General features: G+C 56.4%; 1 protein-coding gene across 3 annotated transcripts in view; it reads right to left on the bottom strand.

Moving 5' to 3' along the window:
• Positions 1-887: 887 nt before the first annotated feature.
• The window catches only part of ITPKB (inositol-trisphosphate 3-kinase B), a 108,583-nt gene continuing 92,826 nt past the window's right edge, over positions 888-16,644 (bottom strand). For all 3 annotated transcript variants that reach the window (XM_077168565.1, XM_077168566.1, XM_077168567.1), the window contains exons 3-8: positions 15,137-15,236; positions 13,610-13,823; positions 8,501-8,705; positions 6,838-6,939; positions 5,996-6,067; positions 888-4,035 (exon numbers count right to left, since the gene is read on the bottom strand). In XM_077168565.1, the coding sequence (XP_077024680.1) occupies positions 3,817-4,035; positions 5,996-6,067; positions 6,838-6,939; positions 8,501-8,705; positions 13,610-13,823; positions 15,137-15,236 (912 nt within the window). In that variant the 3' untranslated portion in view covers positions 888-3,816. The remainder of the gene's footprint in view (positions 4,036-5,995; positions 6,068-6,837; positions 6,940-8,500; positions 8,706-13,609; positions 13,824-15,136; positions 15,237-16,644) is intronic.

The following is a 16,644-nucleotide window of genomic DNA, read 5'->3' as shown; positions in this document are numbered from 1 at the left end:
TCACTGTAGTGCTGACAGAATAAGATACAAAGGCAGAGACGCTCGTTTGCATGTTTATCTCATAACCTGGGGAGAACATTCCAGGCAGAAGAGAAAAGAGGTTGCAAAGGCCCCGTGGCTTTTCATTTCCTGTACTTTTGCCCTGTGTTCAAAAACAGCAAGGATGCATTCCCCCCCCCCCCCCCCCCCCCCCACACACACAAATTCTAAGTTCTGCAAATGAAGCCTCCAGCTCTGCATTGCCTAGAGGGAGGCAGATGGTAGGTAATAGTGAAGACTTGCTGTGTGGCAGAGGCTTCTTTCTGCTTTTCAGGGGTTGCATGCCGGCAGCCCCACCAAAAAGCCATCTATGCATTTAATGCTCTCGGGACAGCTGCTCTGAGCCAAGCACCACACTTAGAAATTGGGGCATAGGGCAAAGAGAAAACCAGCTTTGCCGCCCCGAAGAAACAGAATTTTCCTTGAAACCGGGCAAATTCTGGATTCAAGTCCCTGCCCACTTATTACCCAGGTCAGGCTGCTTGAAATTTCTAAGCCTTGGTGTGCAGATGGAGACTAGGAAGCCTTGTTCAGAGTTGATACAGGGATAAAATGAGAACACAGATGTCAAGCACTAGGGCACAGAGGTGGGCTCACTCTGCAAATGGTTACAAGTGAGGTCTCCCAGCCTCCCTTGTTAGCTGTTCTGCGGCTCTGGGGTTTTTAAAGGTTTTGTGAAGACTGTAGAAAATACTAGATTTAAAGTCTTTATAATTTAACTTGTAGATAATTATAATAAATCTTGTAGATTTAACAATTACCCATCTAATCCCCATTTTCTGGGCTCATCACAGCCCCAAGGCCATCACCCTCACCCCAGCCATCAGATCTCACTGCAGAGGGGGGGCTCCGTGGTTTCCAAAGGCCTTTATTCAGGAGGGTACAGAGCATTTACAGTCTGTCTGGCAGGCACTGTGCATGGGGTTATGTAACAGTTCAGTTTTTCTCTAAGGTCCGCGGGGGAAAAGGGTGCAGAGGGAAAGGAGAGCCTCACGGGGTAGTCCTTTCCTCCAGAAAACGGCACCGATGAGGGATAAACAGCTTGCTCTTCCCCAAAGCCTGGAGCCAGGGGCCTGGATTATATGCCATGAGGACTAGACAAATTCAGAGAAACTCAGAAGCTAAATACAGCTAAAGAAGGAAGCAGTCTGTCTTGGGTGGGTGGGTGGGGGAGCGGAGCAGGTGTTTCTTCCAAGCTCTTTCCACCAGGTAGGGAAAGGAAGTTCAGAAGGAAGGCAAAGCTTTAAAGGAAAAACAAAATCCAGCCTTTCAGTCTTAGTGTTTTGTGCAATTTTTAAAAACCAACAAAATAAATATAACGTTAAAACATCTTACATGACAGTAAGGCGCCTGGGAAAAGCAGTTGAGGAAACCTGCAAACTACGCTAAGCAGTGCAAAGTACTGGGGCCCAGCGAGGGTAGGGCAGGGGGCATGGCCCACGCTGGCCCATGCACAGCTCGTGCCTATCTCCTGGTGCCTGCAGAGCCAGGACCAAGGACCCTGCTGGACCAGAGCTGGGCAGGCACAGTCTTCCAGGTTGCCACTGTAGGGGTTCCGCAAATCCCACTGCAGGGTCCGTCCACCCCACTGTGACGGGGGAGGGGGGGAGGGCAGCTGGCAGGGGAAGGAGGGAAGGGGTCAGAGACAGAGTAGGTGTGAAAGGGGAGGAGAACGAGCATGGGAAATGTGAAAAAAGAAAACACAAAAAACCCTAAATAATAAAATAACCCTAAAATGATGCCATTTTATACCACTTTTTGCATAATATGACCCAAGAAGAAGCCCCCAAGGGCCTCCTTTAATCAACTAATTATTTACATATAGCACATTGCAAACAACTGATGCCTGCTTAAAGTGCTTGGAAAGTTTGTTCTTCTAAGTAAGCTGAGATGGTCCCCTATAATTTTTGTTCATATCCCCTAATGTGCTTTAGCAAACTTTCTCACAGGTGCACTGAAGGTGGCCTCTGGCCAGCCTGTAGGTGGAGAACAATTGCAGGTGGTTGAAGCACAGCCCTCCAGAGTCAGCTCCTTCTAGCCCACGAGTGACCAGAGCTCTGGAGACCCTGAGCTGGCTTGTGAGATCGGGAGCCCTCAGCTCTCCTTCCTTCAGGATCACATGCCCTCACGAGGTCTCTGCCCAGCAGGGGCCGGGTGTGACCTTCAGTGAGGCAGCCCACACAGGACCTCACCACTATTTTGGACAAGAATCAGGAAGTTTAAAAAGTGATTTCCTTTTTTTTGAAGAACTGTACTTCTATATCCTCATGGGGGCCACCCTCCACCCCCACTAACTGTCACTCACCTGATGTGAAAGGGGAAACATATCTGTCACGCACGTGAGCAAGTACAAGTCGATAGCTGCCTCCTGACCCTGGGGTGGCAGGGAGGGCGGTGGCCCTGGGGGTCCTCACCAACCCCCCTCGGCCCCATGACACACCCCGGTGCACGCCAACGCCGTCACATCCCTCCAGCAGCTCCCTAGTGGGCAGTGGCCAGGCCGGCCCCCAGCAGTGCACCTCAGGCCCTGCACCCCTGCATGGCTCACAGCCAAGGGCCCAGGGGCATGCCTTGAGGGGAATATTTTTTCTTCAACAATCATACAAATTTTATATTGTTCTTAATAATAAAGACTTACTTGCTTTGCAATTACAATAAGGTCTAGCATTACCTGGTTTCCCACAAATCTTCAAGCAAAAGAGACTGTAGGAAAAGGTGCTGGGACACCCTGCCGGCACCTACACTACAATCGGTCCACATGGGCCTAAGCCCTTCAGGCCCCAAGACTTACTCCAGGGAAAATGATGCGAGAAAGCCAGAGCCCTGCTTCCTCACAGCCCTGTGCTGGTCTGGCGTCCTCGCTGTAACTCTGGGGATTCAGGACCCAAGAGAGGGTGTGCTGGCAGGGCCAAGAGACAAGCACCAAAAGAAGGGAGGGAGGTTAAGTGAAGGGGTGAGAGAAGAGTGCCCTCCCCTGGCCAGGAAAGCTCGGGTTTGCAGAGGGGTCCTCGGAATCCATGGACAATATTCCAGGTGGAAAAACGGCTCCTGCCGGCCCCCTTCTGGGAAGGCCCCAGCGAGAGAGCACAGCCAAGCCAGCCTCGGTCTCTCCTGGTCCCTAGACCTGCACCTAGCCTGAGGCTGCCAGCCTGGGATGGGGGTGGGGTCCCTGCTTTAGAGCCCAAGAGAGGTCAAGCCATCTTTGGGAGCCCCTGGGCTGCTATGCAGAGGGCACTTGATTCCTCATCCATATGTGGTTCCCCCAGTGTCTTCTGCCCCGACTACCAGGTGACAGGAGGCCGCTGCAGCACTGGGACTCTCGGAGCCTCTGGCCAGGCACAAACAGGGCTGAGCTTCGGCAGGGCGCACTCCCGGCGCCAGCCACCAGGCGGCAGCAGGCGCCCGCTGGTAGATCGCCCAGAGGCCGGGGTCCCCCGTGCTACGTGTCCCCTCCGCAGCCGGTATCCCTGTGGCCACCGAAGCCTACCCCAAGGCTCCTAACTAAACCCAGCTGACCTCTTGTACAGGGAGCCCCGCCTGGACACTGGGCATTTCTCTTCTGGTAGGTGACACTATTCACAAAGAGAAGTGGAAAGCCCATCCCCAAACCCTTAAGTTACAGGAAAATCACCAGGAAATCTCCTTTCTTCTCTTCTACAAAGTGTCTTATAGTGCATTTTGGGAGGGTCAGTTCCGGGGCTTGCACCCAGGTGGAAGTGGAGAAGAAACCGGGAGGGAAAGGAGAGGGTGGGGAGGCGTGGCGGGGGGGGGGTGCTCTCAGGCCAGTGGCCCCCCACCCCGCGACATCTCCGTCAGGATGTCGATGAGGTTGTTGAGCCCTGAGAGGTAGCCGTCCTCCCGGTTCCCCTCCTGCCAGGGGACGTCGTGCCGCAGGGTCTGGCCCTCGGGCAGGGGCGTGGTTTTCCCAAAGTCAATCATCCACACTTTGGCCTGCTCCTTCTTGTCGTGGATGAAGAGAAGTGAGCTGCCGATGACCTGGAAGGGAACATGGGGAGGCAGGGGATAAGCAGGAGCCCGGGGGGAGGAGCCGAGTCTGTGGGCTGGAGGAACCCGGCACCGCTTCTCACGCTTCTCACGCGGGAGCAGAGCAGCGGGAGAGTGACAGTGCGGGGGCGGGGGGTGGGGAGGTGGAGGACACGGGCCCTGAGGCCACCCCGCGTGGACAGCAGACCTCCCCACCTGCCTCCGGCCTGCACACCTGCCGCTATTTCCAGCCCACAGTAAATCCTGAGATCTCCCCTTCCCCTTCCCAGACCTTGACCTCTCCCAAGGTGAAAGGGAAGGTGCCCAGGAGATTCCAAACTCTGTGCCTGGGCAGAGGGGGGTGGGCATAGAAAAGGACCCCACAGAAACGCACACCCAGCACCAAGGGGGGGGGAGGGCCGCGGGCCCCGCCGCCCCAGCCCCAGCAGCATGGTCCCAGGCTGGTCTCTGCCCACAGCTTCCCGCAGACAGTGGGCATCAAAGAGTCTGCCCTTCCGGGCAGGTCAGAGAGCTTGCATGGAAGGCTCAGCTTTCCCCAACTGACCCTATCTGCCATACTGTCCTCCAGGTGACTGTGTGGGGCAGGGTGGTGCCTGGGGCGGGGGGCAGGGACACCCCCTGGAAACCCTGAGCCAGAGAAGGGGCTTCCTCTGCCCAGATGGAAATGAACAGAAAACCCAGGTGATCTGGTCTCTTTCTAGATCTGAAGTTTCCTAGTGATTCGCCAGAAAATGAATAGCAAAAAAAAATTTCAAGAAATAAAACAAAAGGTGCTGAAGAAGGGAGGGAGAGCTTGGGGAAAGCGCAGGTGGATCAGCGGTCATGAGGTTTCAGAGCCAACGTGAGGCACAGAGGTCCTGCTGAGCGTCCAGACTTGGCCCTGTCCTCCACAGAGGAAGGAGAGGGTTGGACTGACAGACGCTGCCCAGGGGCAGAGCAAGGCCCATGGCTGTGACCTGGGCACCTCCCAATCCTTCAGGCAGCACTGCCCAGGCTACCCCCCCAGGGTCAGTACGTGTGGTAGAGTAGGGTACATCCTGGCCCAGCCCACGGACAAGGTCAGCACAGAGTGTATCTCCCGGGGAAGGGTCCCATGGTGCCACCCTGCAGAGTTGCAGTGCAGGTAAGAAGGGCCCAGCCACCTCCCCACAGGGACACTCCCCCTGCCAGGTGCCCCAGATCACCTGCTGAACACACAGCCCTCTTGGTGGGCAGGGCTCAGGCTGAGACTCCCTATGAGACCCTGCAAGCTGACTGGGTAGGGGGCTGCCTCATGGAAGAGGGAGATGTCAGGGGGGAGCAGTAGAAGCTGCTTTACCCAGCCCCCCCCAGTGCAGCTGTGCCTGGGGGCAGGGGGCATGCCCGGGAGTCTCCAGCCGTGTGAGTGGGTACACATAAGCAGGGCAGTGCGGGCGCCTGGTGGTGAGGGGTGTGTGTGTGTTCATGTGTGTGCACTCATGCGTGTGCACATGTGCAGGGCCGGGGGCCCTGGAGTCCCTGGGCTCCCTCTAAGTCCCCTCCTGCTGCCCCTGCGAAGCAGGTGGGGAGTTCCAGACCTGCTCCGAGAGCATGATGGGGACCTGCCCAGCCCTCCTCAGTGTCTCATCTGAAGATCTCGGGGTGGTCACAGGGGTGCTCGGCTACTCCAGCACCTCAGAGAGCGTCTGCCCTCGACCCTTGGGGGGGTGTGGAACTGAAGTCCTGCCGCCACCAGCTGGAACGGACAAGGCTCAGGAGTTGGAAGGAGCAGAGGAGGAGGGAAGATGGGGACTACGGATCTCTTGGGCACGAAACCCCTTGTGGTCAGAGGTCCTGTGTGTGGCAAGGAGGTGATCCTGGATGATGCCCAGGTTGGGGTCATCCTAAAAATGCCCCTCGGCCTCCTGGGCCAAGAGGGTCGGGTGGCACTTCCCCTCCCCGGTGAGCCTGAGAGCAGGAACCCAACACCCACCTCGTGGCACCTGAAGAAGGGTGAAACCTCCAGGGTGGCCCGAATGTCCTTCAGCCGGTCACGGTAGGCAATCTGGGGCAGGGAGACGATCAGGGGTTACACATTTGCAGGAGGAGGGGAAGGGAATTTTAAGCCCCACGTAGCTCATTAGGGTTGGGGAGTGCCAGGAGGGGAGGCACCGGGGTCCCAGACCACGGATTCCTCAGCTGAGGTGCAGCCAGCCCAGGCCCAGGGAGGGCTCAGGCTGTGGGAGATGGGGGCGAGGCTGGGCTTCCAGGGCCAAGGGACACGTCCTGGTGGGGTGCGCACAGCCAGAAAGGAGTGGAGGGCAGAGGCCACGCCAGCCAGTGTCCAGGTCTGCTTGAAGAGAAGGCTGCTGGGGTCCTCCTCTCCCCTCCACAGCCCTGGAGCCCATTCACAAGGAGACTCTTGTCAGCGGGTTCCGGAGCCATGTCCCAGGCACACCCATGTCTCCCTCTGACTGTTGAGGGGTGCTGTGCCCGGGAGGCGGGGGGCACAACGCACACTAACTCAGCTGGGCAAGTAGGTGTTCTAGCCCCAGTGGCCGGAAGGCCTGAGCACCCACCCCAGCCTGCCCACAGCTGCAGCCACAGACAAGAACGTGCCCTTTGCCAGCAGTGCACACTGTCCAAGCCCAGTTCTTGTCGGCAGCATGAGCCGGGGCAGGCCTCGCCCTCACAGGTGGAGGCCAGGCGTGTGCACTGGACCTCCCAGTGTGCCCACCTGCAAAACGGGGACAAGAACCTCTACCCCCGTCTGAGGGACGTCCCCCTGTGAGGCCCCCAGGTCCCGGCCCCTTCCCGAGAGGCACCCTGACTCACCAGGATGTTCAGGTTTCCTCTAGTGAATTCTCTAAAGGCCTCGGTGACCTGCTCCCTTGTTTTGGTCTTCTTAAAATCCCGGTTCACGGAGCCGTCTTCTTTCTGAGCAGGAGAACGACACCCCGCCCCGGGATGGAGTCAGCAGGGAGCCACGGCAAGGATGGCACTCTCCCATCAATGGGCCTGGAGGTGTCCCCGGGCCGCCTGTGCTGGCACCGGGGCTGCACAGCAAGCAGGTCCACCTGAGCCCGTCCTAACCCCCATCCCGTCCTTCTCCCCTCTGACCCCGTCCTGACCCCCTCTGACCCCGTCCTGACCCCCCTCTGACCACGTCCTTCTCCCCTCTGACCCCGTCCTGACCCTCTCTGATCCCGTCCTGACTCCCCTCTGACCCTGTCCTTCTCCCCTCTGACCCCGTCCTGACCCCCTCTGACCCCGTCCTGACCCCCCTCTGACCACGTCCTTCTCCCCTCTGACCCCGTCCTGACCCTCTCTGATCCCGTCCTGACTCCCCTCTGACCCTGTCCTTCTCCCCTCTGACCCCGTCCTGACCCCCCTCTGACCACGTCCTTCTCCCCTGACCCCATCCTTCCTCCCTCTGACCCCATCCTTCTCCCCTCTGACCCCATCCTGACCCCCTCTGACCCCGTCCTGACTCCCCTCTGACCCTGTCCTTCTCCCCTCTGACCCCATCCTGACTCCCCTCTGACCCCATCCTTCTCCCCTCTGACCCCATCCTGACCCCCCTCTGACCACGTCCTTCTCCCCTCTGACCCCGTCCTGACCCCCCTCTGACCACGTCCTTCTCCCCTCTGACCCCATCCTGACCCCCTCTGACCCCATCCTTCTCCCCTCTGACCCCGTCCTTCTCCCCTCTGACCCCGTCCTTCCTCCCTCTGACCCCGTCCTTCTCCCCTCTGACCCCGTCCTTCTCCCCTCTGACCCCATCCTTCCTCCCTCTGACCCCGTCCTTCTCCCCTCTGACCCCGTCCTGACCCCACAAGCACTGCAGAAACGGCCACCTGCTCTCGGAAAGATGGCTGCCCAAGAGGGGCAAGGCCCATTCTCATAGCCCTGATCCTTGGGGTGAAGTGCAGCTCTCAGCCACCTTCTGCAAATTTGACAGGAGGGGCACCCTTAGGCCCTTCACAGGGGACTGAAGCGGAGAGAGAGGAGAACAAGGTTTCCTGGATATTGGGGGTGGCCTCAGATTGGCCGAGGGCCCCTACGTGCAGCCTCATCAGATGCATTTGGTGGCCCCGATAAGAGTCCAGAACCTGCCTGTCCAGGTAGAGCAAAGGACCACAACTCAAGAGGCCAAGGGCAGCCCACGTGTTTCCTGCTGGCTGCACCTCATGGCCGGTGTCCCTGGGAGCACAGTCTGGATGGCTGGGCAAGGCTAGAAGCCCCCTGCTACAGAGACCAGCATCCACCTCCACCTCTGTCTGGCAGACAGGCCAGGAACAAATTTCTCCACCTGCCTGTCCTCACGGCTGGCTGCCCAGACCCTGGGCATGCAGGGGGGAAGGTGACAACCTCTTAAGGGTCCTGTGAGAGACCAGGAGCCCTGGGGTGGATTCAGGTGAAGCCAAGGCCCCCATTTGCCCACTCACCTGGGAGCCGGGCAGCCTGGCAGCCTCAGGCCGTACCTTGCCAGTCTCACCTTGATGCCTTCGATCCTGAACCCGAGGGTGGCCGTGGAGCTGATGGTCTCTCTCCACTGCATGTAGCGTGGCTTGGTCACGGCCCGCTGGGCGTTCTCCTCCTCTGTGGGGGCCTCGGGGTCCACCTCGATCATCTTCTGGTACATGTCCTTCCGGAGGCTGGGCTTCCTGCGGGCCTTGGTGAGCTCCTCCTCCAGGTAGGTCCTGTGAGGGCAGCCAGGTGGGGTGAGGCCAGGCCACGGTCCCCGGCAGCCCCTGGCCCTGCCTGCGGACGGAGGCACCCAGCAGGCGGGAGCTGCACCCAAAGCCTGGGGTCAGCTCAGTGGCAGAGCTGTAGCTCCAAAGGCAAGCCGGGGCTGGTGCCTGGCTCTTGAGGTGAGGACCAGATGGAGGCAACTTCATGCCAAGTCCCCTGGAGAGGGCAGGTAAGGCCTGTGGAGCACCTGGCATCCAGGAAGCCCTCTCAGGGGCCAGCAGAGTAAGGAAGAAGGAGGCAGGGAAGCTTAGTGGCTTGCCTTGCAGAGTGGAAACCACCCTGCCCCTCACTACGGCTGCAGGTGGGGGCCGGGGAGGGGGCCGAGGGCAGGGTCAGCTCGGGTCCAGCTGTACCTCTCCTGCTGACTGGGACCCTTCTATAAAGCAAGGGCTCCTAGGCCAGCTCCTGTGCTGCTCAGAGAACTCACTCTGCCCTCCCCTTCCCACGCATCACCCTGGTTCTCCAGCAGCTCGAAGGACCAGCGGGGCCTGCTCTTAAATTTTCTGGCTCTTTCTAAAGAGGGGGAAGTATGAGCACGAAAGTCAGGCCAGAGTGACCTGTGAAGGGGACCACAGGGCCGGATAATGGGATAAAATGCCTTAGTGACCCCTTGGGGTCTGCTCTCTTCCGAAATGTGCCTGGCACCCCTCACCCCACTGGCCTACTGATAGCCAAGTCCCTTGACCAGAGACCTGAGAAAATATGTGCAAATGAGCTGCCTCACTGCCCGGCCCTCCACAGGGGCAGACTGGGCCTGACAGCTGAGCTGGGTTACAGCAGAGGTAGCAGGAGCAGGGAGCAGGGACCAGTACAGGCCATGAGCAGGAACTGGTGGTCCACTGCAGAACGGGCCCAGGCTGCCGGGCCCAGCCCCTACCCCAGCACACGTGCTCGGGCCACACCAAGCCGCCCACAGGGCTGCCTCCCTTACCACCATCTCAAAACTTGGAGGTGGGGTGCATCTCCCCTACAACAAATAGTATGAACCCCACCACACCCCCAAAGCCTACCTCCCCCTCTTCCCTGCTTGCATTTTAAACCCTGCTTCTCCCCCAACAAATAGGCTCCAACACGACCATGTCTCTTCACCGAACAGAGATCAGTAGTGCCAGCTGCAGTTAGAGGGAAGTTTTCTCCCCACAGCGCCTGCCTGGGTGGGAGCTGCCCACACGCAGCTGCTGCTGGCAAAAGGTCCTTCCTCCTCCATCCTGCCCCCATGCCCTCTCCCCACGTCTGCTCCCCGCACCTTGCTCCACCACATCCCACCACACCTTCTTCAGATTGCTGAAAAACTGCAGAACAGATTGGACAAAAATCCCGTGACACAGAAGAGATAGGTTTTCAAGAGGGTACAAGGGTATTTCAGTGGTACAATTCTCGCCTGCCATGTGGGAGACCTGGGTTTGATTCCCAGTGCATGCCCTTGCCAAAAAAAAGACAAAGAAGCAAAAATTCAACAAATGGTACTGCAATAAAGGGATACTCACATGGAAAAATAATGAAATGTGACCCCGCCACACAACATACAAAAGAAAGAGACAGGTTTTCAGAAACCACTGTATCAATTGATATTTGAACTGAAAGAAATGGGAAGGAAAAAAAACACCTGGGTGTGGACTTGGGCGTAGTCTTTTAGAACCTTCTAAGAGGTAATGAAGACTTCCAGGTGTGAGTCCATCAGCCCGTGGTTTGTGTCTGCACGTACAGACACACACACACACACACACAAACACACACCCCCCACATCCACACAAATACACATGCATGCACACACGTGCACACCCACCACTGATGTGCACAGACACGGAGCTACAGCCAGGAGTGAGGAGAAGTGCGAAGCGGACCGAGGCTGTAAGCAGGCGTCTCTGTGGCTGGCTGTGTGGATGGTGTGTATGCATGTGTGTGGATGGGCAGCAGATGAAGCGGCAGCCAGGAGGGGGAAGGGCGGTAATCCCGAATAGTACTGAGACCTACTGAGTGTTTCCTCAAAGAGGAAGTGGACCTTGACGTCAGGTCCCTTTTTACGTGGGCTTTCTCCAAAAAGGGCCCTGCAGCTCAGAACTGCGCAGAGTTGCACACCCAAGAAAGAAAAGGGGGTGGGAGAGGTGACCACACGAGGAGCCATCAGCAGTTGTGTGGAGCTCGGGGATCCCCCAAGACAGGGAGTGGTGCCGACAGAGAGCCCCTATGCTGCCCTGGCCTGTACCAGAGGGAAGGACAAACCTCCAGTGCCTGCAGAGGGAGCAGAGACCACTCATCCCAACGAGGTAAAATGGAAGAGTGACTCAAGGAAGTGCCCCTTCTAGGGAGGAGCAGAGAGGTGCTGGGAGTCCAGGCCCGCGCCGTTATCCTCCCTCCAGCCATGGCCTGGATGCCAAGAAGACACTTTCTGACTCTTGGTGACCAACAGCAGAACACAGACTTACGGGATCAAATCTAAGAAAGCTCGCCAGAGCAGTCTCCAGTCTCTCCATTTGGAAAAATAAGTATATGGAAAAGGGGTTACAAGAAGCCCTTTGTTTAAGAGGCTACAGGCACCTGCATCACTGCTTGGTTTGCTGACCTGCCTGTGTGCCACTTCTCTGTGCCCTGGGGCCCCGGCATGGTGTTCCTGGCAGCCCTGGCTCCGGCTCCAGCCTCTCTGCTCTGGCAAGGATGGGGCCACACTACAGGGCGTGACCAAGAGTAGCATCACCATGAAATGCTGGTCGTGGGAAAGGCTCTGTGCAAAGCACTGTGGGTCGATGCACTTGAGAGGACACCACAATCCACAGCCCAAATATAACCGACCACAAAACACCTAATAACACACCAGAGAATCAGGGTTCCCCAGAAAACTTGGGAAATGCTGGCTGGTGCCAAGGGCCTGGCTTTGCAGGGGGCAGGCCTGGTGCAAATCTGGAGTGGCCTGTGGACAGGCTATATGGCCAGCATGAAGTGTTTAACCTCTGAGGGTCAGTCCTACTGCTCAAACTGGAGCACCACCCACCTCACAGGGGGCCATGAGGATGAAATGTGGTAAGACACTAGGACCACAGGAGGAGTGGGCTCTTCTTGTTTAGTTGGTATCTTCTGAGCTCCCAAAATAGGATTCAGGAGGCAGGGGAGGTGGGAGTGGGTAGGAGGAGATCCTAGTTCCAGGGAAACCTCTGTCTTCTTCACCAGGCACATCCCTCTCACTCCACAGCCCTCTGCCTGTTCCTTTCCCAGGCTTCTACACACAATGGTTTCAGTCTCACAGGTCACTCCAGGTGCTTTCCTGAGAGCCCTGGGTGCAGTGAGAGAGAAGCTGGTGGGCAGATGGGCTGGGGGCAGCTCCTGGTGGGCAGGTTTACTGCCCATGGCACCTCCTGCAAGGCCCAGCAAATGGGCAAGGACACCAGGCAGTGTGGCCCAGGGCCTGGCCTGCAGTGTGCAGGCTGCTGATTTTCAAGAAATCATTGCTCATGAATTCTTAACACAGAGCTGTACTTCTCTAGTCGTGTCTGAGTGAACACCAACTGGAATATTTTCCGTTTGTTTCTGCTACAACCTGAACTCCCTTCCCCTGCAGGCAGGCTGAGTCCTGTGGTGTTTGGGGTGGAAAGAAGAGCCAGGCTGCCCCTTGCAGGAGCACATCTTTTGTGCTAGAAATGAGGCTCTTGGGAGGAGCTGGGGCTTGATGGATGCTGGAGGGTGTTCTGTCTCCTCCTGGCCCCACCCCAGCTCCCTATGAGCTGAGATCCAAGGGCCTTGGGGGGTGGGAGGAAGGCAGCTAGGGACAGTGCAAGTGCTGAGGCTTGGGCCCTCCATCCCCTCCACCCCTGTGACGGGGGCACCACCAAGGGAACAGCAACTGGTCACCCTGTAGGGTCTGGCTCTAGGGCAGAAATTCCAGGGGGAGCACAGAGGAAAGGCAAACTGGCTAGGCTTTCACCCCTTCTTCCCCAGTCTCTGTGTTCTCATGCTTCAGCTCTGCTTTCCCATGCCTGGCCTCAAAGGGAGCCCTGCAAGGCAGGAGTGGAGAGGCTGAGCACCTGGGCAGTCCAGCGGGGCACGTGTGATCTGGGCCAGGGTCTCTGAGGTGAGAAGAGCACCCTCCATGGCCATAAGGGATAAGAAAATGCTGCAGCCAGAACATGCGCCGTTCCCTCCCAAAGTAGCTCATCCCTCTGCTCTCTGCCCCTGCCTCCTCCCACCCACTCTTCTTTCTCCTCTCCATTCTCAGGTCCCATCCAGGTTTATCAATCTGGGTGTAGTCAGGAACCTGGAGTCAGGAACCTGGAGGAGGGGATGCATTCCTACACACAGACCCAAGGCCCCTGGAGCTCCCTGCTGCTAGGCTGGGTCATGCTCAGGCCCAAATCTGGGAGTGTATGCAGGAAGAGACTCTCAACTCATTCTCAGAGCAGGCACATGCGTTTTCTGGCAAACCAAAATGTTCTCCGAGCCAGCTCTCTCTTCCCACTCACTGGGCATGGGGATCTGCCCAGTCTCCCTTGGCAGCTCACGTAAAGGAGTCACCATCTTGCTTCCTTCCTCCCTGACTCTTCCTTCAAGCCATGCCTCCTGACCACCAATGGGCAGCCTGCTCAGCCCCTCTCCCTGGGGAGGCCCAGCCTCACACCAGGGACCCCCTTTCTGCCCCATCAGCCACTGGCTCTAGCCCCTCCACTCCAGTGCACCTGACAGGGGAAGAGGCCATCGTGGGGTAAAGCCGGGGCCCTGACCCTATGCGCACAGCGTAAGCTGTCTGGGTAGAGGGTCCCTAGTTGGTCCTTGACACAAGAAACCTCAGAAGCAGCCCAGAAAGCCCCAACCTCCCAGCCACAAAGGCCGTCCTGGGTGTCCGGCGCACGGGCAGCCAGCTCACCTGACGCCCATCTTGCAGTCCATCACGCAAGGCGAGTCAAAATCGGCCAGCAAGTCGTCCATCTGGTTGTAGCGCTCTCCATCCTTCACCACGTCTCCATGGTAGGCAGGCACGAAGGGCTTCAGCACATCGGCCATCAGCCGGTCCAGGCAGCGCTGCTCCGACTCACAGTGCTTCTTCAGGATCCTGCCATTGGCGGCGGCCTTGAAGCTCCCTGCAGAGCAAGGAGGGGGGAGGGCCCTGGTGTCCAGGCTGCACCAGCAGAGGTGCCCTCCCTGCTCTGACCCGTTGGCCACTGCACCTCTCTGGGGATGCTGGCGTGCTTGTGAAGCTCAGGGCTCCAGGTGTGCCAAATCCCCGCTGAAAACATGACACTTAGAAAGGAGAGGCAGCTCAACACTAAAGGTGGTGCAACCCTGGGCTAGTCTCCATGCTTCCCCCTCCCAGACTCCTCATCTGAAGACAGGGTAGCACCCCGGCTCCCTGCTGGAGCGTTCTCAGGGTACAATGAGAAAATCTGCATGCTTGCACGTGGAAGATCTATGAACTCTTCTTATTGTATCTATTACACCCCCAACCCCCATCATCGATCCTTCTTCTTGGGCAGTGAAAGCGTCTCTCAGTCCCACTTGAGGAGAAGCTGGGAGAAGACAGGATTCCATGCCAGGATGGGGAGAATGAAAGGGCTGAGGAGTGGGGATCCAAGGCCTTTCTGAGCCACAACCTCAAGTAAGTATTTACCAGGGTCTCCACCCCACTGTGCCCATATGGTTAGTAATACAAAAGAAATGTCAGACTTCATGCTGGAAAGAACCAGCAGGCTAAGGAAGTTACAAAGGCCAAGACCACAGGCGGCCACAGAAATGCTCCCGAAGGACAACACATGCCAGAGACCCCCACAAGTAGACTCAGTGCTGGGGCTTTGGCTCCAGATATCCTTCCTCTTGGGTCACTGACAGAGACCACACCACTCACCCAGCCCACCAGACTCCTCCCATCCCAGCACTTGCACGCTGTCTTGCAGTTGTACAGTGACCTGCCTGCATATCCTACCAGCCACAGGCTACTCTGGGGCAGAGATTACATCTCGACTGATATAACCCCAGGACCATGGCCATGTCCCAGACGCTCACATAGATGAGGTGGCTTTGCCTCCTTGTCCAGAGCGACAAGTGGTGGGCAAGCTATAAAAGCTGTTGGGTTCAACTGTTCTATTGAGTAAAATTGGCAGAAATTGAAAAAGACTGAAAGAGAGAGACAGTGACAGAAGGAGGGTGGGAAGTGTATGTTTTAGGGGGAGGCTGTGGCAAGGACTTTGGAGATGCCAGGTATGTTCCACTCATTTCAAGACAGTGTTTAAGTCCCATCTTGCAAATATGGCTGCAACTTCAGACTACAAAGTACCTCAGGAGACAATCTGTTCGGGATCCTTTTCCCCTCAGGAAAGGCCTACCCCTCTCACATTTACTAGGCTTTGACAGCGAGCTGGGCCCTCCTGCTGAGGAGGTCCAGGAGAGCTGTGTCTACCTGCATGTCCTGCCAGCTGGATCCAGGGGTACTTCTTCTTGAAGGACATGACAAAGGGAGACCAGTGCACCATGTTCTTTATTTTCCTCCATGATTTGCTCTAGAAAAAAGCAAACAAGAAGCCTCACATTAGAAAGAGAACCACTACTTTCTGGTTCAGACAAATCAAAAGTAACGTGACTCATGGCCTGTTGTCACAAATTGAAAGAACCCTGCCCCTGCCCCAGGAGTTCCTGATGGGCAGAAGCAACCTCTTACCCGTCATCTATGTGACACAAAGTCAGGTGGCTTTACCATCACGCAAACAGGCTGAGCAGAATGCCCAGAGGCAAGGAGACCTTCGGGCTGAGGGGAGTAGGAGATGGGGAGGGCCGAGGGCTCACAACCCAGGCTGACACACCCCACACCTCTTCTCCACCAGGGAGACAACTAAACCACACTCCTGCCCTAGTTTCCATGCCCTCTCTGAGCCTCAGTGTCCTCCTCTGTCTAGTGAGCGATGGACAGGTGGCTCATGGCACTCCTTGGACTGACAGACATTCTAGGACTCTGGAAAATGACCCAACAGCAATGGTCCTACAGAGGAAGACTGGAGAGGGCCAGTATCATCCGATGCCATGTAACATTTCTTATTTTATTTGTAGACACAGTGGTACCAGAGGTGCTTCCTGCCTGTGAGAAGTTTGAAGAGAGGCTCTAAAAAGAGTTCCCAGGAACAGCCTCCTTCCCATTATGTCAGTATACAGAGCAGGTGTGCAGGCCCACAGGTTGCTCTTTTTCTCTAGACTTCTCCTTCTCAGCATGTTTCTTAAGTTAAACAGCTAGAACCATTTGTGTATGTGATTACAGTCAACTCTTGTTATTCATGTTTATGTTCTATAAAGCTGTAATGAACACTGCATTACTAAATACTGAACTATTATTACTCCTAGGAGGAAAGCAGGGCTAGGCTCTAAGCCTCTGCTCATATTTTTGACAAATAATCAATACATAACCTCGTTTTATGTGTGTTTCTGTTTTATATATGTTGTTATTTAATATATGTTGTTGATTCACTGAATTCACGGCCAACAGCACTGGAATTCAAGCTTGAGCACAGCTTATTTTGCACATGGATTTTCTCCGTGTGGCACGTCATAGCATTTCTGCACTTAGGAACATCTGACAGCACTTGAGCACCACAGTTGGGATACATCCTCAACAGCGAAATCACAAACAAAAAGCACAAAAATGCACATACACACACACAATGACACGAAATCTATCTCCAAAAGGACAATTGTTTATAGCGTGAGGGCTGAAACAGGAAGGCAGAGTATCAACTTGCTGGACCTTAGCTGGGAATGTGCACTGGACTGGTTTGTTAATGCTACCAGAAATGCAATATACCAGAAATGGGTTGGCTTTATAAGGGGAATTTATTAAGTTACAAGTTTACAGTTCTAAGGCCATAAAAATGTCCACACTAAGGCATCCAGATAAAAATACCTTGAGGTCAAGCAAAGGCC

This window comes from Tamandua tetradactyla, chromosome 7, assembly GCF_023851605.1.
Source record: "Tamandua tetradactyla isolate mTamTet1 chromosome 7, mTamTet1.pri, whole genome shotgun sequence".
NCBI lineage: Eukaryota > Metazoa > Chordata > Mammalia > Pilosa > Myrmecophagidae > Tamandua > Tamandua tetradactyla.
Note: the sequence above shows the minus strand (reverse complement) of the source record. Positions and strands in the feature narration are given on the sequence as shown.